Source organism: Megascapheus bottae, chromosome 4 (genome assembly GCF_031878675.1).
Source record: "Megascapheus bottae isolate mThoBot1 chromosome 4, mThoBot2.hap1, whole genome shotgun sequence".
Classification (NCBI taxonomy): domain Eukaryota; kingdom Metazoa; phylum Chordata; class Mammalia; order Rodentia; family Geomyidae; genus Megascapheus; species Megascapheus bottae.
Genome location: NC_143512.1, coordinates 38,202,989 through 38,225,933, shown reverse-complemented (window position 1 = coordinate 38,225,933; position 22,945 = coordinate 38,202,989). Strand labels below are relative to the sequence as shown.

General features: G+C 38.1%; 1 protein-coding gene across 1 annotated transcript in view; it reads right to left on the bottom strand.

The window, feature by feature from the left end:
* Positions 1 to 2,111, bottom strand: part of Acot12 (acyl-CoA thioesterase 12) — a 37,169-nt gene extending 35,058 nt beyond the window's left edge. The window contains exon 1 of the mRNA XM_090331120.1: positions 1,988 to 2,111. Within this exon, the coding sequence (XP_090187246.1) occupies positions 1,988 to 2,111 (124 nt within the window). The remainder of the gene's footprint in view (positions 1 to 1,987) is intronic.
* Positions 2,112 to 22,945: the final 20,834 nt, after the last annotated feature.

The following is a 22,945-nucleotide window of genomic DNA, read 5'->3' as shown; positions in this document are numbered from 1 at the left end:
ACTGAATCCACTTATGAAGGCGCTTTCTAAAAAGATGAATCACAGAAATTTCTGCAATAACCATGAGAGGGAAATTATTTCTTCATCACAGGACAGAAAAGAAACTTGAAAAAAATCGCTTCACATCATGGAGTCAGTTCCCTTTGGAAAAACACTTTTAGCAACTTTCATGATTTCTACATTTATTTCTTTTTTTAACAAGGGGAATAACTTCATATTCATGTCTCCCTTATTACATGAGTATAACCAAATTTGAGTCTTGCTAAAATGTTAAGAAACCAAATAGATTAGCAAACAGAAACAAATTGACCTGAAATATACAACTAGATTTTTTAGGTAGTTAAGACAAAGAGGGCTAGAAGTTCTATTAACACTTGAGGAGAAATCAGGGGTCCATTTAATTTCGATTTGTGATCTGTAAAATAAGAGAAAGTCCTAAACTCATGCTGTTTAATGCCTCTTCCAGCTCTAATATTTATGTACTTATATACATACATATGTACATTATTTCTGTATGTATGTATGTATGTATGTATGTATGTATGTATGTATGTATGTATGTATGTATTGTTAGTCATGGGGTTTCAATTCAGGGCCCAGACACTGTCCTTAGCTTTTATTTTCAAGGCTAGAACTCTTCCACTTTAAGTCAGAGCTCCACTTTCAATCTTCTGGCGGTTAACTGGAGATGAGTCTCACAAACTTTCCTGCCCACAATCCTCCTATCTTAGCCTCTTGAGTAGTTAGCATTACAAGTGTAAGGCACCAACCGCCAATTCTACTACTTAATTTTAACACACATTTATACAAGATGTGCACTTGCTAAATCTACTAAATGTTCTATGAAAATCTGGCTTCCTTTTGGAAATGTAATTCCAAGTTATATCCATCCTCCATCCATCCATCCATCCATCCATCCACCCACCCACCCACTCATCTGTGTCCTCCATCCACTCATTCATCTATTCATCTACTATCAGGAGGCTAAGTTTTGTAGGCAGTGGAGCTTGGCATGCAGCTCAGCTTAGCATGCGGAAAATATAGAGGTGAACAGATAAGGATACGGAATAGTTACAAGTTGTTCTAAGTGGTATGAAGGAAGTTGGACAGGATATTGTCCTAGAAGTCATATAAATGTAAATAGAAGGCCAGGAAAGGAAATTCTCTAGGGAAATGCCATTTAAACTGAGATGTAATGTATTCTAAAGGCAAAGAGAAGAGCATATGTGAGGGTCTTGAGACCTTTGTCCAGAGAAGGACTTGACACATACTAGCACATGTCAGAAGACAAGCATTGCTGGAGCACAAGAGGGGCGACAAGCCCGTGGCGTAGCCCATAGCATGTTTACTTGAGCGGTACGATATTATACATTTTCTTAATATCCTTTGTTGGAGTACCCTAGAATTTACCAGATAACTGCCACTTTCTAAAACCCTCAACTCGCCTCAGGCTCATCTCACATTTCCCTGCAGAGATTGTGAGTTTCCCATGGCAAGGGGCATCTGGGAAGAACCAGGAAGGGCTCGGGTTTTAACTTCATGGATGATGAGAAGATTGTGAGATGTCCTAAGTCAGGGACAGTGTGATATGATTTGGGGATTAAAAGTTTGCTCTGACCTCTGCGCAGAAGCAGAGGTGGAGGGAAAACAAGAAAGGTTCTGCAGAAGTGAGGTGGAGGTGGGGCAGGCTCCCAGAGGCCCACAGGAGGGCTGGGAGGTGGCGGGACTGTCACAGTCCCTGGATCTACCTGGCCCCGAGCTCTCCCCTCGCTGCTGCTTCCGCCCTCGTTCCTAGCTCCCGCACCCCACCACCCACACCCCCACTGGCTAGCCACCGGGAGGGGGGCATCTCCAACTCGGGGTCACGTCTACCATTCCGATCTCTCCCACCCCAATCTTCTCCCGGACCCACCACCAGCATCAAGTGGATGTCTCCACGCCGTCCCCGCCCCTCCTTCTCACCCCCCACCCCGACCCCCGCGCGTACCCGCCAGGCAGGCGGTGGTGTCGATCCACTTGAGCAGCTGCCCGGCGCTCAGCTCTCCGCGGGCGTTGGCGTGCGCAGGCTGGATGGCCTGGCTCATGTGCACCTCGCCCTGCGCGCCGTCCATGGCCACAGCTCCCACAGCACAACCCAGGGCCAGAGCCGGCCGTGGCCACTTCGCCCGGGCTCCGGCCCGCCTCCTGCTCCAAAGGGCACCTCCCGCCCCGGCCGCGAACCCACGCTGCCCCCGCGGCCAGGTGCCCGCGGGAGGTGAAAGTTCAGGTCCCCATGGAGTCAACTGAGGACTGCAGCGAGGACGTGGCCCGTGCCACGCATCCCGGGAACCTGACGCCCACAGGGCACCGGGGATCGCTCTCCAGGGAAGGTAAAACATTTGCTTTAGAAATTGATCTGAGGTAGAAAGGAGAAGGGGGGGGGGGGATTTAAAAGAGCTCAACTTTGCTGTTGCTTGATTGGCTGGTAGTTGACTTTTTTCCCCTTTTTTCTCTTTTTGGCTGTTGCCTCCAGACAAAACTGAAACTAACAGCAAAAACCCCAGTTCTTCCATCTATCCCTTAAGAGAGGGAAAATGCAGACAAGAATCTAATGGCTAGCCTACAAAATTAAGAAGAGCGAGGGAAGGGTGGAGAGGGGAGGGACACTGGTGACACTGATCAAGATATACTGCATTTGTTAAATGGCAACTCCTTTATACAACTATTGTCGATAGTAATAGTAATAATGATGATGCAAGGTAAATGTAAACAAAGAAAACCTAGTTCAAACTCCACCCTCTGGTTCTTAGGGTACTCTAATGGCTCCAAAGTTCATTTTATTACGAAACTGCTCCTTAACAGTTATGAAGTGAGGGGTGGGTGTGTACTCAGTTGCCCAACAAGACAAGGCTTTAGCTAGAGAATGAAAGATTAGACGCTGTCACTTTGTTACCAATAGTCTGTACAGGTTTCAAGAAATGCTTTTCAAAAACCCAGAACTCAGCTGCAACAATTGTTTCAATGGGTCTGTTACAAAGCACTTTTACTAGGGATGCAGCTGCATCAGAAATGGCACCGGTACCCTACTTGATTAAGGGAATAAGATCACCTGGGTGGCACCTGGGTTCCTACTGAGTGAGCTAGGACACACACACACACACACACACACACACACACACACACACACACACACACACACACACACACAATCTGATACTTATGTATCCCTGGCTTGTCAAGCCCAGCATGGAGACAGCAGAATAAGAATTCTGGTAATTTTGCTTTTCTCTTAAAAGATGTGTCTTTATGAGAGGAACGAAGGAAGCACTGACTTGATAGTTTTCAGGATTCTCTGTGGATAGATTTGCAGTCTGCATATACATAAATTTACAAAAAATAGGATGCATTCAATTGTGTAATCATGGAGTTTGACTTTTTAAAAAATTATCAGTATGGTGTATAGAAGGGTTACAGTTACCTTCGTCAGGTAGTGGGTACATTACTTCTTGAAAATTGTTGCCCCCACCCTTGTTTTTCTCCCACTTTCCCTCCTCCCATCCCTTCCCGACTTTCATTTTTAATCATAAATGAGTTTTAAAATATAAATGAAAACTTTTGCTTCAGAGATAGTACCCTTTCGTTGCTATATGTATCACATATCACACGTAGCTGTCTTTGAAAACTGTCTGAGAGGATTCTACATGTCTTTTAAAGTCTCTTCTTTATTGATAAATGGTCATTAGTTAGGGATTCATGGATGAGATGACTGTCCAGTTTGTGTTACTCCATCTACTAATAACTGTGTGGGAGGCACTTACCACTGTGGGGGTTGGCCATGCTACTTGCTTTGGGGAGGCAATTGTGGAAGACATTGGAAGATCAGTCCCCACATAGTTCTGGTTTCAGAACATCTGACATCACCATCTGTATCATCTGAGATTTTGTGCCCAGCTAGAAGCAGAGCCAGAACTTGGGGCCTCACAGCCTGCAGCAGAGCAACCTGGCAGACATGAAGACACGAGTGAGATGTAAGTAGTTACTGTTGTATGCCCTTTCAGTGTTTGGGCTGGTTTCTTATGCAGCAATAAGCTTATGGTTACATGAGTGAATTTTAGTTATTAAAAAGGGTTTATTACTTTGGATAAAAATGAGTGGCTTAAAGGAGAATATGGGCCAAAGAGCTAAATATAAAAATGGAGACTCTGAAAGTATCAGAAGAAAAGGTAACCACCCTACGATATAGACATGAGTAAGACATTTCTGAATAGCACTTCAGTACCTCAGAAAGTAAGAGTGAAGAGCCAGGAGCATGGCCTAGCGATAGAATGCTTGCCTGGCATGCACGAAGACCTGGGTTCAATTCCTCTGTACCACATACACAGAAAAAGCCAGAAGTAGTACTCTGGATCAAGTGTTAGAGTGCTACCCTTGGGAAAGCCTAAGGACAGTGCCCAGGCTCTGAATTCAAGGCCCAGGACTGGCAAAAAAAAAAAAAAAAGTAAGAAAGACATGAAATCTAAAGATTTCATGTCACCCCAGTATGAAGTAATCAAGAGAATAAATAAGTGCCGAAGGCATCTATTATTATTCCAGGTGATTCCAGGTCATTCACATACTTGGTATGTGAAGAAGAACCCAGTTGTCCCTCCCAGACTCACAGAAGCTGGTTTACTCCCCCACCTGGCACCATCTGCTGATAGAGGGCTGCTCCCAGCAGCATGAAATTTCCTAGGACTTGTGCTGCCAGCTCTGAGGAGGAACTTTATATCTCAGGACAAGACTACAGTGCGTTTGGGCCACTAGTGAGTGCCAAGACCTGGTAGGGCCCAGGCTGACCACGTATGTGCATTGCCCTGAACACAAGGCAGTTGGGAGCTTTCCCATTGTGTGAGACAAATTCCAGACAGAGGATTGGGTGGTTCTAATTATTTTCTGCTGCGACTGGAATCTTCATCTTTAGAAGTGATTATCCAAGTTGCCAGATCAATGTGCTTAAATTTAAATGCAAGTTTCTTAGGACAGACTTTGAAGTTTAAATATAGAATTGTGAAGTAAAAATTCTGCAGTGGATTTTCTTACATTTGGCCTGAAAATGTCTCCTGCTCTTCTCTGGCCCTTGACTCTATTCAAGGGATTGCAAGAACTTTGAAGCCTGCAGATCCTCTGCGTGGACTTCTGCATTGGCACCGGGGTCTTCAGACTCACTATCTTCGTGTTTGTCTCAGTCCATCTGCAGACATACTGTGTGCAATACACTGTTTTATTTTATTTGAACAAAAGCCATATGTAGAGGCCAGCCTTTTTACCTCCTCATATTTGTCTGGGCCAGGTTCATCCCAGGCCCTTTATTCTGCTCAGAGAGACCTTGGTGGGCCCTGCTGCCTATTAGTGTCAAGGTGCTAGAGTATAGTGGCTGCTTCCAAGTGCTGAACATTCTTCTTTTCCACCTTCTAATGTGTGTGTGTGTGTGTGTGTGTGTGTGTGTGTGTGTGTGTGTGCACGCTCACATATATATGTATGTATGTATATATTATTTACAGACTTGATCTTGGGACTTGAACTAAGGGTTTGGGCACTGTCACTGAGCTTTTCTTGCTCAAGGTTAGTTCTCTACCACTAAACCATATCTCCACTTCCAGCCTTTTGGTAGTCCATTGAGATAAGAGTCTCACACACTTTCCTGCCCAAGCTGGCCCTGAATGATCCCCAGATCTCAATTTCCTGAGTAGCTAGGATTACAGGTGTGAGCAGTAATTGGCTTTATTTCCAAATATTAAAAAATATTTGTCTATACTTTGAGAGGTATTGGCTCTATAGTTCTCTCTCATTTCTTATATTTTAGTTTTTATACAACTTCTCTTATATGGTTTTGGTGTCTAGTTCATGCAATGAATCAAAGCATGTCTCCTAGAGGAACAATTATATACATTTGTTCTTTAAAAGTTCGGTAAAATTCTCCTTGGAGATTTCCTGTTCAGGCTTTTTGTTTTAACATTATAGATTGATACCAGAAAATGTAGGGTAGTCATAGTTGGTTCTAGTTTCATTCTACTTCATCTCAAGGTGCTGTGCTTCTGGTGGAGTAGAGCTTAGAACTCATTTCCCACTTAGATGCACTAGGCCTAAACAGCTGTCCTCTCTGTCTTTCCCCAGATTGCACAGGCTGCTGCTGGCGGTGTTTCTTAGCTTTTCTCAGCTGGTTTTCAAGATTCTCCAGCTCTTTACACACTCATTGCATCAGAAGTTCTGGAGAAGAGAACTTAATAAACTTTCCACTGCCACACAACTGTTGCACACGAAGGCTCACATGCCCCTGTTGTACCAGGTCTTTCATTGAAAGGATAAAGGCCACCTGGCTGTCTTTCACAAGAATGCTTTTAATGTTCAGTGAGGAAATTAGCAATGTTGGGAGTTGGGACTTTCCTTTATTAGTGTTAACTTTTAATGTATTATTTAATTTATCTGTGTCATATTTAGCTTTTCTTCTTACTAATAAGGATGCTTTCCCTACCTCATAAGGTTGTAATTAGGTTACAGAAGTTATTATTAAATGTAAGTGGATGTGATATATATTTATTTGGGGAAGTTATTTAATCCTCATATCACCCTGTTCTCTTCATAGAGGTAAGAACTCAAGTGTAGAGAATTCACACTGAGGAGCTGCCACCCAGCCCATGTGAAGTAACTGCCTGGAGATGAGGAAATTCTGACAGCTAATCTCAGATCATGAACCTAGGAATAGAGATCAGAGTCTGGCTTTGCTCTGCTGGTTGGTCAAGTTGAGGAAGTGAGGTCTGCAACAAATGAATAGCAAATGAGTGAGATCCAGAGCTGCCTCACTCCACAGGCTGTGCTGCTCCTTCTACCCCCAAGCTGCCTGCTTGAACTTATTCATTCATTCAGTTCACATCTGTTTGTTGACTACCTACTTTGTCCATCTGGATTCAAAATCTATAGACAAAGTAGACAGTAGTGCTAACCTTTCAAGAGTTGGTAACTGAAAGATGGCATATGTGAAAGTGCTAAAAAAAAGTATAAATTATTCTAGTTTACCAGAAACCAAATGATACACATTTGGTAACTGGCTGATGGATGTGTGCAGCCATCAAAATTACATACTGGTTTTGACTATCTACTAGATGTAAGATCAATCTGTGTGTGTGTGTGTAAATATTTAAACAATCATAGAATTACAATTTGGAAGTAGTACACAAAAGTCTTATTTCCCTGAAGTGTCTGAAAGTAAGTTATCAACCAGATGACCCGTGTCCCCAAATAATTGAATGTGAGTTTTCTATAAATTTGACATTCTAATTAAACTACATGCTCAAAATAAAGAAATTAATGTTAGTGACTACATTATTATCATTTCATTCTCCATACCTATTTATATTTCAACAATTCTCCCAACATGGCTCGTGTTACATTCAGTTGATATATGTCTTTACTTGCCCCTGGTCTAGAACAGTTCTCAAATTTAGTTTTTGTGACTTTGACACACTTTAAGGATACAGCTGGTAAGTTCATAAAATCACCTGCTGTTTGGGTCTATCTGATGTCTCCTCAGAAACCTATTGAGCTTACATTCCTTTGGCAGGTACATTTAGAAATTATGATGTATCTTTCTTAAGGCATTTTATTAATGGTGCTTCCCAATTCCAACCTTTAATTAATGGTCTTCATTTTGGTTGCTTGATTAAAATGATATTTTGTGGGCCAGGAGTGTAGCCTAGCGGTGGAGTGATTGCCTAGCATCCATGAAGCCCTGGGTTCTATTCCTGGGTACTACATGCACAGAAAAAGTCAGAAGCGGCACTGTGGCTCAAGTGGTAGAGTGCTAGCCTTGAGCAAAATGTATCCAAGGATAGTATCCAACCCCTGAGTTCAAGCGCCAGGACTGGCAAAAAAAAAAAAAAAAGAAATTTTGTATGAGGATGCTTTGAAACTATGTAAGAATTTCATTCCTTACTAAAATTTAAGATTATTTATTAACTTATTTATATAGAAATGGATTCATAGTTTCCTTTTTATTTCATAGATACACTTTATTCTGGTCATTATTTATTAATTCACAAGTGATTTTCCATAAAGTGAGCCACTCTCACAACTTTCAGACAAGAAAACTAAGAGTCAGAAATTCACTCCCCATCAAATTGGTAAATCAAATCTGAATTTTTAACTTATCCATAATGATTCCTGTGCCCAAAGAACTCACAACACTTGCTATTTGAAACAATATTTAAATAAAATAGCTTTCATTTATTTTGCTAACACCCTAATCAGCTTATAAAACATCTGTAAAGACAAATATTTTTCCATGATAAGTTTTTCCAAGGATAGTAACATCTTGATCTTTTTGTACAAAATTTTTCATGTTTATCACAAACAGAGAACATGGAAGAGGAGAAAGTGTGGAAAGGCAAATAGTGCCAACCCAGAATGCTTCGTAAGATGCATGCACATCAGTAAGTATGTGACTGTGAACAATGGAATTTTAATGTCTTCATTTTCACCTTCTACTCTAGATTTCCTTCTGTGCATTTAATTATTTATACTTCATTTAAAATAACTTTAATTACATAATTCTTTATAGGCTAGAAATTTGTTGGTTTATATATAAATAAATCTTAGTAAGATAATATTTTCTACCTTTTGGAACTGGGACTTGGATTCTCTGCAAGACAGAATTATCCCCCATGTCTCACATATCAAAGGGATGTAAAAAAATGGATGGCCCTTTCATTTGTGTCTTGTTCATATTCTCATCAGATACACTAGGTCAGAAATTTGGAAGTAAATGGCAGTCAGAAAACAATCTTTTGAAACCCTAATATGAATGGGTCCTGAAAATTCCTCTGGTTGCATGGAGGGCTCACTTTTTCAGAGAATTTGGAGTCCAAGCAAACTGCAGTAATCCAAATGGACAAAACTTTCTGTTCTCATAAATCCTGGATTTCACCAAGTGGAAAGTAGCAGTTAAACAAGTAAGTATGCTCTGTGAGTGTGTGTGTGTGTGTGTGTGTGTGTTGTAATACTGTGGAGAAAGAAATACCAAAACAGTAGGACATGTGGGGAGACACTGTTGCAATCTTAGAATGCATAGGAAAGGTCTTAGTGCGTATGCAACATCTGAGTTAAGGGATGGAAGGAAGGATGGGCACTGAGCACAGGTGAGGGCTGGGAATGGGGTCTTTTGGGTTGTTTGATGATGTTCCTGTGCACATTTGGCCTTGTGGTAGCCTTGCTTTTCCCATTCAGTGATTGCTCTGGTCTATGAAATGTACACAGAGGTAGAAAAGGTACTAAAAGCATGGGCAATAAAAAATACTTAGGAATACGTAACCAAGGAAGTAAAGCACTTCTATGATGAAAACTTTAACAACCTGAAAATGGAAATTAAAGTAGAACTAAGGAAGTGGAAAAACCTCTCATGCCCCTGGTTTGGGAAGATTAACATCGTGAAAATGTCAATACTGCCAAAGACTATCTACAATTTCAAAGCAATACCCATCAATACCCATCATCAATACCCATAAATATCCTAACCACATTCTATAATGAAATAGAGGATAAAATCCACAAATTCATATGGAATAATAAAAGACCCTGTAGAGAAAAAACAATCCTTGGCAGAAAGAACAGCCCTGGAGGAATAGCAATACCGAACTTCAAACTCTATTACCAAGCTAGAGTAATAAAAACAGCTTAGTACTGGCACAAGAACAGGCCTCAGGACCATTGGATTAGAACTGAAGACCTACACCTGTGAGTCCCTAATCTTTGATAAGGGAGCCCCCAAAATGGGATGGAAGACAGCCTCTTCAACAAATAGTGCTGGCAGCATTGGTTAAGCACCTGTAGAACACTGAAGTTGGATCCTTATTTGTGACTCTGCACCAGAATCAATTCCAAATGGAGCATAGACATGAGGAGACCTGAGCAGATACCCTGAAAATTTTACAGGAAGGAATAGGAGATACATTAGACTCTTTGGCACAGGTCAAAATTTTCTCTTTTTCATTGTAATTAATAGAAGGATTACATTATATTCACCAGATAGAAGGTGCATTTCTTCACAATCATTGATACCTCTTCTCAAGTTTTTTTTTTACCAATTCCATCCCCCCTCCCTCTCCCCTCATCTTGTTTCCCCCCTTCCCTATCCTATTTCAATATCCTATTTCAAATAAATAAATAAACATATATACAATGTACCAGATAACAAGGTAAGATACTGCAACAATATAAGATAACCAAGGGACAACAAAAGAGATGAGAAATAGCATAGTACATTAAGAACAACAATCACACGTTATATGGCTCTTGTTTCCATATCCTGGAGGTCCTTTCATTTAGTCTCATCCTATATGGCCTTATGTATCTAGGTTTTGCCCTATTGTAAGCTTCTGCTAGGAGAGTCCAAGGTTTATACTAATTATGACAAATGAGGGAAACCATTGAGCCTATGTTCCTTTGGGTCTGGCTTACTTCACTTAATATGATTTGTAATGCCATTCTTTCTGATGGAAGCATAGAATTCCATTGTGTATAAATGCCACATCTTCTTGATCCACTCATCTACTGAGAGGCATCTAGGTTGGTTCCATATCTTTCCTATGGTAAATAGTGCTGCAATGAACATTGTTGTGCTAGTGAGTTTAGTATGTCCTTGTTTCTGGACAACTGGGTAAATACCAAGTAGTGGAATTGCTGGGTCATAGGGGAGCTCTATGTCTAGTCTTTTGAGGAACCACCGTACTGCTTTCCATAGTGATTGAACGAGTTTATACTCCCAACAGTGTAGTAGTGATCTCTTCTGGCCACATCCCCTTCAGCATCTGTTGTTATTAGATTTCTTGATAATGGCCATTCTAACTGGAGTGAGATGGAATATCAGAGTTGTTTTGATTTGCATTTCCTTTTATGGCCAGAGATGTCCAGCATTTCTTCATGTGTCTACAAAATTTTCTTAATAAAGGCCCAGAAACAACAAATCAAAGAACGTTTGGACAAATGGGACTGCATTAAACTGAGAGTTTCTGTATGGCAAAGTGCATAGCTAGCAAATTAAATACAAAGTCCCAAAGTGGGAGAAGATGTTCACTAACAATGTAACAGACAAAGGCCTCATATCTAAAACATAGCTATAGCTCAAAAAATTAAATCTCTCAAAAATAAATCTTTCAAGAAACAACCGTCCCATTAAAAGGTGGGCTAAACACTTAAAGAGAGTCTTCTCTGAAAAGGAAAAAAGAATGGCAAATAGATACATGAAGAAACGCTCAACATCTCTGGTCATAAAAGAAATGCGAATCAAAACTACTTTGGGATTCCACTTCACCCCAGTAAGAATGGTCATTATGAAGAAATCTAATAACAACAGATTCTGGCAGGGATGTGGGAGTGTAAACTTGTTCAACCACTCTTGAAGCCATATGGCAATTCCTCAAAAGACTAAACATAGAGCTTCCCGATGACCCAGCAACCCCACTCCTTGGCATTTACCAAAATGTTCAGAAACAAGGATATACTAAAGCTATTAGCACAACGATGTTCATTGCAGCATTATTTACCATAACCAAGAAATGGAACCAACCCAGATGCCCCTCAGTAGATGAATGGATCAAGAAGATGTGGCATTTATACACAATTGAATTCTATGCTGCCATCAGAAACAATTACATATCCCCACTAGTCAAGAAATGGAAAGACTTGGGAAAATCATATAAAGTGAAGTAAGCCAGACCCAAAGAAACCCCCATGGTTTCCCTCATTTGTAATTATTAGTACACATCTAGGACTCTTCTAGCAGAGGATCACAATAGCTCAAAAAGCTATGTACCTATGTCCATAGGATGAGGGTAAGCAAAATGAACTCTAGGATATTGGAACAAGAAGTTTATCTTTGTGATTGTTGTTCTTAATGTACTATGTGCAGTTACTTCTTTTCCTTTCCCCCCTTATTAGTTTATCTCATGTTGTTACTGTATCTGACATTGTTACCTGATATACTGTATATACATTTACTTATTTATTTGAAATAAAGAAGGGAAGGAGAAAAACAAGAGAATTGGGAAGGGTTGAGAGGAGGTAAAGTGGGAGAAAAACCACAAGAAGGGATATCAATGTTCAAAAAGTAATGTACCCACTACCTGACTAATGGAATTGCACCCCCTCCATTCATTACCCCAACAATAAAATGCAATTAAAAAAAGAAATATAGAGGTTTCTGAAAAGAAAACACTAAAAACTGAAAACAGAACTGTCCCCCTGCACAGCTATGTTCATCTCTGCAATATTCACAATATCCAAGCTATGGGAAAAACACAGATGCCCTACTGCAGATGAATGGATATAGAAAATGTGGTATATATACACAATGGAATTCTACATAGCCAACAGACAAGATAAAATAATGGCATTCACTGGAAATGGATGAAACTAGAACAAATCATGTTGAGAGAGATAAGTCAAGATCAAAGGAACAAAAGGCGCATGGTATCCTTAATATGTGGATATTACATCCAATCAGTACAAGAGCAAGGACTCATTCATTACTCAATACTCCATGCTCAAGGTCATTGACATGAACTTGGGAGATAAAAATCAGGGTTACTTTGGTTAATCTCATATTGTTACTGTATCTGACTTTGTTACCTGGTATATTGTATATGCGTTTGATTATTTGAATAGGAAAGGGAAGGGGGAAAACAAGATGATTGGGAAGGGGTGGGGGAGAGAAATGGGGACAAAAACATGAGAAGGGGTATCAATGTGAGAGAAGTAATGCACCTACTACCTGACAAATGTAACTGTAACCCCTCTATACATTACAATAAAAAGAATCAGGGTTTACAAATCTTTTAATTAAAAAAACCCAGAACTGTCCTATGATCCTACCATACAAGTCCTAGGTATGTATTTAAAAGAATGCAAATAAGCATAAAATGAGACACTTGCACACCCAGGCTTATAGAAGAATAATAACCAAACCAACTTATAGAATCAGACAAAATGCCCAAAGAACAGATGACTGGATAAATAAATTATGATGTATGCGCATATGGAATATTATTCAGCCACAAAGAAGAATGTGAATATGTCGTTTGTGGGAAAATAGAACTGGGAATCACGTTAAAAGAAACAAGTTGGCTCAGAAAAACAAATTCCATGTTTTCTTCTGTAAAAACTAGACCCCAAACAAAAAGACATAATTGTGTAGAGGAAGGACTATTTGGAATTTGAAGGGATGATCAGAGAAAGGGAGTTATGGGGTTAAATCTGTTCGTTGTACTGTGTGTGTGTGTGTATGTATGCATGCATGCACACGCATGCACCAGCATATGTGTATTAAATGTCATAAGGAAAGCCATTTTATAATGTTTAAAATTATTCAAAAATGTTTATGGTACATGCATGATTAACAGCAGGTTCATTTTTATTTTTCCTGGAACTTGGGCATAATTTGGTATTAAAGTGAGGCTCTCAATTCAAATTTAGGAAAAGTTATGAGCTTAAAAAATAGACTTAGGAGCCGGGGAGTTTGGCCTAGTGGTAAGAATGTTTACCTAGCATGCATGAAGAGCTGTGTTTGATTCCTTAGTCCCACATACATAGAGAAAAGCTGGAAGTGGTGCTATGGCTCAAGGGATAGAGGTCTAGCCTTGAGAAAACAAAACAAAACCTAACGCTGCAAGAGGATGTCAGGAACTGCACTGCTGTCATTGTTATTATACTATACAAGCCAAGGAAATTTGAAATGTTAGCTGCTATGGGACAGACTTAATCCATTGCAGAGAATGTCATTCCTATCACTTCTTTGTTGCTTTGTTTTTCTTCAGGAGCCTGGATTTGTCTGAGAAGATTGATATTCCCCCACCCCTCTGGCATTTCTCAATGAGAAATCATAGCAGCATAGAAAGTAAACTCAAAAAAGAGTGTCAAATTTTCAGAAAAATTAGGCTCCTACACTTGATCTTACTAGCAGAAAAGATCTCATTTTTTAGATTGTCTATATTTATAAAATCTTGACTTGTCAGCTGGAGCATTATTGTGACTACTATGAACATGTAAGAGCATTAAAAAGTTAGTTTTAATCATTACTACCTTCTTGAGAAGTTCTTAGTACTCCGAGATATTTTCTCAAATCAATATTCTTATTCTTTAAGTGGAGCGAGTTGAGTTGGAATGAAAGCCCAAATTAATGATTTAGAGTTGCACAATGATGATAAGATTAGAACTCTGTTTTCTGCCTGCCCATGCTATGGTTTCTCACTGTGTGATATGACCCTGATACTAATAAGAGATTTTACTTATCCTTTCCAAATAATGAACATCCATCTGGGGCAAAAATAATACAGTTTTTATAAAGTCAACTTCTTAGGCAATTTTTGTTCTATCACTTATTCCTCATTAGAAATATTATTACCTTCCTGTTTGATATGAGTCAATTTTTTAATATTTTCCTTCATTTTTTTGCATGTCTTGGATTAAAAAAAACCTGGTATACTCTAATGGTTAAAATACAGGCCTCTGAGAAATGGAAAGACTTGGAAAAAGTCATATTAAATGAAGTAAGCCAGAACCAAAGGAACATAGGCTCCATAGTTTCCCTCATTTGTAATAATTAGTACATATCTAGAACTCTCCTAGCAGAGGATTACAATAGCTGAAAACCTAGGTACATAAGGTCATACAGGATGAGACTAAATGAAAGGATCTCTAGGATATAGAAACAAGAGCTTTATCTTGTGTGATTGTTGTTCTTAATGTACTATGTAATTTCTCTTTTCTTTTTGCCATTTGGTTCATCTCATATCATTACTGTATCTGACTTTGGTACCTGGTATATTGCAAGTATGTTAACTTTGCTTGCCTTCTTAGGAAAGATTCAGTCTCAGCTCACCGATGTAAGCTGTCAGTTAATTGCCATGAAATACATAAGTTTTAGTAGAATTTTTGACTATGATTAAATTATTTTCCTTGAGTACCTATTTACTATTTTAAGCCTTGAAAGCCAAGATTAATGAACTGCAACTGGATGTGATTCATTCTCCCCTCCCTACATCCTCCCTTCCTGCCCACCAGATACAGAAGTAGCTGAATGAACATTGGGATGAAAAGAAAATACACCATTGGTCTGTTTGGCTGCATGGTATTTCCAGAAATAACTCATAGATGAAGGAGCTGAGAAAGCTGAAATCGACTTGTATATTATATATGTTTCCAGTTTTTAAAAGTCACAGGCTTAGATATACCTACTATGAACCATATTTAAGAACTGTTGAAGAGGTAGACAATAAAATAATGATGTCATCATTGACCCTTGTGAAGGACCAGTAATTAAGGAGGAAAGAACATGCATCCCTTTTCTATCATTTGAAGACATTATATATTTAACAGTATTAAACTAAAACCATTATCACACATTTATACTAGAGAGTTAAGCTAATAGGTAAAACATTAGTAGATACTTGTCTCAGTATTATGCTGTGTGGCATACAACCACTAAACAAACTTGGTCTACAAGGATTATATGTCTAATATGATGTTTAATATGGAAGGCCTAATGTTTATCAGTAGAAAGTTACATTTAATTAGAAATAACATATAATCCCCATATTGTTGAATTTTCACTTTCTTAGTTTCTTTTCTTAAAAACTGTTAAAACCTAAATAAACTAGTAAAAACAAAAACAAAACCCCCAAAACAGGGGCTGGGAGTTTGGTCTAGTGGTAGAGTGCTTGTCTAGCATGCATAAAGATCTGAGTTCGATTCCTTGGTACCACATACATAGAAAAAAGCTGGAGGTGGTGCTAAGGCTCAAGTAGTAGAGTGCTAGCTCTGAGAAAGTCCAAGGACACACTGGTTTGGGAGGCACCTTCATTCATTTTAAGGCACTGCTCAGTGGTTGACACTGACTAGAGGCTTGTCTGCTGTCCATCCTGTGGTGTTTACTACCAATATGGTTACTAGAATAATACTCCAGGGACAAGTAAGACAGGAATGATCGCTGCCAACTTGCTGCAGTGCAAACATTTATTACTGTTGTAATGAGCCTTAAAGCAAAAGATCATGTACAAGGGCCTCATATCTAAAATATATCTACACCTCAAAAAAATTGAATCTCTCAAAAACAAATCCTCAAAGAAACAATCATCCCATTAAAAGGAGGGCTAAAGATTTATAAGAATGGCCTAGAGATATAGGAAGAAATGCTCGACAAGGGATCACTACTACACTATTGGCGGGAGTGCAAACTCCTTCAACCACTATGGAAGGCAGTATGGCAGTTCCTCAAAGGACTAAACATAGAGCTCCCCTATGACCCAGCAATTCCACTACTAGGAATTTACCCAATTGTCCAGAAACAAGGACATACTAAATCCACTAGCACAACGATGTTCATTGCAGCATTATTTACCATAGGAAAGATATGGAACCAACCCAGATGTCCCTCAGTTGATGAGTGGATCAACAAGATGTGGTATTTGTACGCAGTGGAATTCTACGCTGCTGTCAGAAAAAATGACATCGCCCCATTTGTTAGGAAATGGAAAGACTTAGAAAAAATCATATTAAATGAAGTAAGCCAGACTCAAAGGAACATAGGCTCAATGGTTTCCCTCATTTGTCATAGTCAGTAGAAACCTTGGGCTATCATAGCAGAGATTTTCAATAGAGCAAAACCTAGATACATAAGGCCATACAGTATGACGTTAAATGAAAGGACCTCTAGGATATAGAAACAAAAGCCATATAATGAGTGATTGTTGTCCTTAATGTACTATGTTATCTCTCATCTCTTTTGCTGTCCCTTGGTTATCTCATATTGTTACAGTATCTCACTTTGTTATCTGATATATTGGATATATTTGTATTTGGTTATTTGAAATTGGATAGGGAAGGGTGGAAAACAAGATGAGGGGTGGGAGTGGGGGGAGGGAAATGGGGACCAAGACATGAGAAAGGGTATTAATTATGTGAATTAATGCACCTTCTATCTGGTGAATATAATGTAACCCTTCTATTAATTACAATAAAAAATATATGAAAAAAAGAAATGCAAATCAAAACTACATTGAGATTCTATCTCATCCCAGTTAGAATGGCCATGATCAAGAAATCTAATAACAACAGATGCTGGTAGGGATGTGGCCAGGAGGGATCACTACTACACTGTTGGTGGGAATATAAACTCTGGAAAGCACTATATCAATTCCTAAAAGACTAAACATAGATCTCCCATATGATCCAGCAACCCCACTCCTTAGCATTTACCCAAATGTCCAGAAACAATGCTATATGAAACTTACTAGCACAATGATATTCATTGCAGCATTATTTACCATAGCTAAGAGATAGAACCAACCCAGATGTCTCTCAGTAGATGATTAGATCAAGGAGATGTGGTATTTATCCACAATGGAATTCTATACTGACATCAGAAAGAATGACCTTGCCCCATTGTAAGGAGGGAAGGGTTAGAATGGGAAGGATGAGAGAAAATGCTGAAAGTTGTGACATTGATCAAGATACATTGAATCACAAATTGCTTTGTTAAATGGCAATCCCTTTGTATACCTACTTAAAGATAATTAAAAATATATATCTGGTGGGAACATAATTTTACAATGCTGTGTTTGCATTCTAAAGTGCAGACAATGCTTTCATTTCAAACAGTTCCTCATACAAACTTCCTTAGAAACCAAGTTTTTCACATCTCTGACTGATTTGTCTCATAATTAGGTCTGAAAAAATTTTAATATATTCTTTGAATCCAATCACTGCAAATAAAACTCATAACTAGATAATGAGTATCTTGAACCTCAAACACATTCTGAATATTTAAGTTAATGTCATCTTTTAAACAAGTGGGAAGATATGAATTTAATTTCTTAAGTTAGAAAGCACTTTTTTTTTTGCCAGTTCTCGGGCTTGAATCCAGGGCCTGGGTACTGTTCTTGGGCTTTCTCAAGGCTAGTGCTCTATCACTTGAGCCACAGCACCACTTCCAGCTTTCCTGTGTATGTGGGTACTGAGGAATTCAACCCAGGGCTTTGTACATGCTAGGAAAGCATTCTACCACTAAACCACTCTCCCAGCCCCAGAAAGCACTTACTCCAAAGGGTTTGAAATATAAGTAATATATTCTCTCTCCCAAGTCAAACTTTTTTCAATTCTACTTGAATTGTAGGTGTTTTTCTTCCTGAAATAGACTTAAATGTTTTATTTGTTGCCATTTGTAATACTGCTGATATTTTATAGCTTATTGTTAGCAAGTAGAATCAAGATCACCATAAAAGGATCTATGCTACAAACCCTATGCTATAAATTTCAATATCAGCAATCTCCTAACATAGGTTCCCGGATGCACAAAACTTCTGATGGAGCATAGTGATTAATCATTAATCTGAGCAAATGCCAATTTTCTACTCATTAGGAGTAGGAAAATCTATTTTTGCAACTCAAATGGAAATGATTTCTGATTGAATCACTTGTCTGCCCTAAACCTCCTCTTCAGTTGGATAAGCTTATCCACCTTTAGCTCAGTTTTAATTCACAAGTGAGGTGAAGAGAATATCTGGGTTTTTTGTTTTGTTTTGTTCTGTTTGTCCTGTAGCTTAAACTCAGGGACTGGGTGTGCTATCTCAGCTTTTTTGCTCAAAGCTAGTGCTCTACCCCTCTGAGCCACAACTCCACGTACAGTTTTCTGGTAGTTAAATGGAGATAAGAGTCTCATGGACTTTTGTTCCAGGACTGGCTTTGAACCATGATCCTTAAATCTCAGCCTCCTGAGCAGCTAGAATTATAGGTGTGAGACACTGCCACTCAGCAAGAGTATCAGTGTTTGAGGACCAGTGTAAGGGCTCATGCAAACTTGAAGAGAATCAATACTGCCAAGTAAACCAAAGATATTTTATCTATTTAAAAATTCACATGAATATATTTTTTTTCTGAAGCATGTACTTTTGCACTTTATATTTCAGAAATGCTCAACTGCCAGGGAAAAATAGCAAAATATTCTAGTATCTAGGAAAGGATTTATTTATATATTTTTTTTGGCAAATGCCTATTTCAGCAATCCTTTTACACAGACACACTATGCAAATCTCACTAAATCTTAAAAATGATGTAGTAAATACTTTCCCAAATAAGGTTTTTTGTTTTTTGCCAGTCCTGGGCTTTGAAATCAGGGCCTGAGCATTATCCTTGGACTTTCTCAAGGCTAGAGCTCTACCATTTGAGCCACAGCACCATTTCTGGCTTTTTTTCTATGTATGTGGTACCAAGGAATTGAACCCAGGTCTTCATACATGCTAGTCAAGCACTCTACCACTAGGCTAAACTTCTGGCCCCCAAATAAGGTTTTAAAGAATGTGGGGAGTGAAGTAACTGGAGAGTCTGTCAGATTTTTGCCCATCTCAAACTTCTCTCTCGGGAGATTCATCTTATAGGCCACAATAAATGCTGGTTTGGATGTGGAGGAAAAGCAACCCTAGTGTACTCCTAGTAGGAATGTAAATATGTTTAACCACTCTGGAAAGCCGCTTGAAAATTTATCAAAAGTGAAAATGAAAAGTAAAATGTAAATAGCTAAACATAGGGGCTGGCAGTGTGGCCTTGTGTAGAGTGCTCACCGCATGCATGAAGCCCTGGGTTGGATTTCTCACACACAGAAGAAGCCTGAAGTGGTGCTGGGACTCATGTGGTAGGGTGCTAGCCTTGAGCACAGATTGGCTCAGGGACAGTGCCCAGGCCCCGAATTCAAGCCCCAGAACTTAAGAAAGGAAAAGAGAAAAAAAAAGCTAAACATAGAACTATGTATGATCCAGCAATACCACTCTTTGGTATTTATTCCAAAGATTATGAACTAGGATACAGTAAAACCGCCAGCACAACCATGTTCATGACTGCACTATTCATCACAGTCAAGAGGTACCCATTTATTGAGCTAGCACCTCAATAAATAAATGGATCAAGAAAATGTGGAATTTTACTCATCCATTAAGAATATTACATTATTTTCAAAGGAATGGATGAACCTGTAAAAGTAATTATGTTAAGTGCAGTAAATCAGGTGCAGAAACTCAAAGGATGCATGATTCTTTTTCTAATGTATAGAAGCTAGAACTAAGTTATAGAAGGAAATACATTGGGGTTGCGTGCAAGTGTATAGAAATATAGTAACAGAAACATGGTATTTCCAGGGGAAAACTCAAATGGTGTAATTACTTAGAAAATTCACAGTCTAACAAGATGAATGCCAGGAAACTGGTACTTGAAAGGTGGAGGCTGAAATAAAGGGGAGTAGATTAAAAAAGGATAAAAGGGAGAGGAAGCCATAAAGGAGAAAGGGGGAAATGTGTAGATGAATAAAGGGAATGGGGAAATACAGTCATACAATTAAATGAATATTATACAAAGAAAATTGAGGGGAAGGGTTGGGAGAGATGAGGAGAATGATGAGAGGGGTGAATCAAGTAAGATGTATTATATTCCTAAATTCATTTGTTGAATGGTAACTCCTTATTAAAATAATAAAATATAATTTAAAAAATCAAAAAGCCCATTCTAGAAATACTTACCACATAGAATACAAGGCCTAAGGAATGTCATCTTGAATGCATTACATTCTATAGCTCTTGAATGTTTTACTTCAACAGTAAAACACATTGTATAACTAAATATCTTTCAGCAAGATTCTAATTTTTAAAGAGCCTAAAAATTGTGCTATTTTAAATGGCATTTTTGCTACATTTATTAGTTTTTTAAAGCTGAATGCTTCAGTAGTAAGAATTAGGTCATAATCTAATTTTTGTGGAGATAATTATCTTAGCCTGTAAGTAGATTTACTCATCTTTTATGTAAATTGATATGGCAGCTATGTTGAGTTTGATTTATTTATTGGGCTCAATAGTTTTCCTTTTATTAAGGGCTGTCAATAAGAATTTTAATTTTGAACTGGAACATTACTTTCAGGACTTTTATGGTAAGATGGATCCCTTGCAAATTGTTAGTGTTTCTGTTTTCCTTTAATACTTTCATCCATAGCTTGTGTTTTTAGAGGTATTAACTGGATTCATTTTGTTCAATGACAGTTCTCTAAGGGTTTTCCTTGACTCAAAAAATGTACCTAAGTAAGTACTACTTGAATAAAAACACAGTAAATATGTAAAGATTTGGTGAGTTAGCTGCTTGTTACAATAGTTCTCAAAATTAATCCCTCTCAATGACTGAATTAAACATTAATCAAATTGATTAAATTAATATTCCATTACATATGTGGAATATCTTTACAGAGGATAATGACACACAAGATTAAAAAATGATCACCCTCATAGAAAGGTTACATAAAAAACTATGATTTTCAATCCCAAAGACATTTTTCTTTGTACCTCTATTGCATATGTAAGCAATGTTGAATTCCTCTATGTAACAAACTAGTTTACATAATGTATATGAATAAATATGACTACCACTATCTTATTGAAAGCATGTTTTAAAGTAAATTTTCAAGTAATATGACTAGATATGAAGGGTTCCATTGTAAGTACAAGCAAAAATTATGACTACAGGAGCAAATACAGTGTTGTGAGTTCATTGGCCAATAGAAATGAAGCTGCAATCAAGGACAGCTCAACAGTACACCAGGGTACACTTCTCAAGCCGAATGAGGCAACCAAATATGTATATACACAGTGCTTTTGCCTATAAAATTTTCTAAAACATGCATCAAATTCTCATCATCAGACTATCTGCATAGGAATTAAAGATCCTAGATTTTCTTGTCCTTAACTTTTACCTCTCTTCTGAAGTAAATGTTTTTTTTTTCTTTTCTCAAGGATAAACTGACCTATGAGAATGAATGGTTTCTCAGATTGCTCTGGGAGCTAGATACATGAAAACTTGCCCCCTCTTTCCCTTGTTGTTCAGTCTTTGTTATCTAAGTCATCACAAGGAACTGAGAGGGATTTATCTGTGAATTTTTTTATCCTGGGCCTACATAACATTTCCATCACTAGTACTAGCAATATATATGTATATATATGCACATGTATGTATATATACATATGCATATATATTTCTACTCTTTGAAATATATAAACTTAGAAATAGTTAATGAAAACTTCCAGAAAAGCTCTTGGTTATTTAATTTCTACCTGTTTATAACCATGGACTCATCAATTGTTAACAACCCTCAGAAATGATCTAAATCATGCTAAAAATCATCTGAGAAGTTATTTGAGGTAACCTTTGGCTCAGACAGTGTGGCCAGTAGACTTTTAAAAAATCACTTTCCTTTCTGATTGTTATGCAAAAATATACCAAACCACTGAGCTAGAATATGCCATTTGGATTATGGCCATAATAAATAATAAAGGAACCAGTATTTAAAATTTTATTGGGAGTGAAAAACAATTATGTATTTCCAAAGATAAGTCCTTAATCCAATTATAGCTCTCCTTCCTATATTGTTATTTATCTACAGAATACTATTGAGAATCTTCTTCAGAATATGTAGGGAAATGTGTATGGAGAATTAATACAACCATCTGTCCAAAAATTTGAAACTGAAAATAGTATTGCATAAACAACCTGCAGAAACACTTCCCCATTTGATGTGTAGTTCTGCTTGGATGATACTAGCAAAACTTTATCCATTACCATATCTATCTGCTAATAATATCAGTTATTTTTGGCATTGAAGTTCAGTTACTTTACCATATGGAAGTAACCACTCATCATAGTTTTTTATTTGTTGCTGTTAAATGAATACAAATCCTTGACTACTAGACAAGGATAAATTTTTATAGAAGCTATCATGTCCAATACAACTTTGGTTGTATTTTGACTTGTCATTCAGAAAACACTTATGCTCCTTCATACAAATAGTTTAGTTTTCCAATAAGTGCTATAGTGTAGAGGCTAGAAATGAAAGGGTAGAAACTGTAAATGAAAAGCT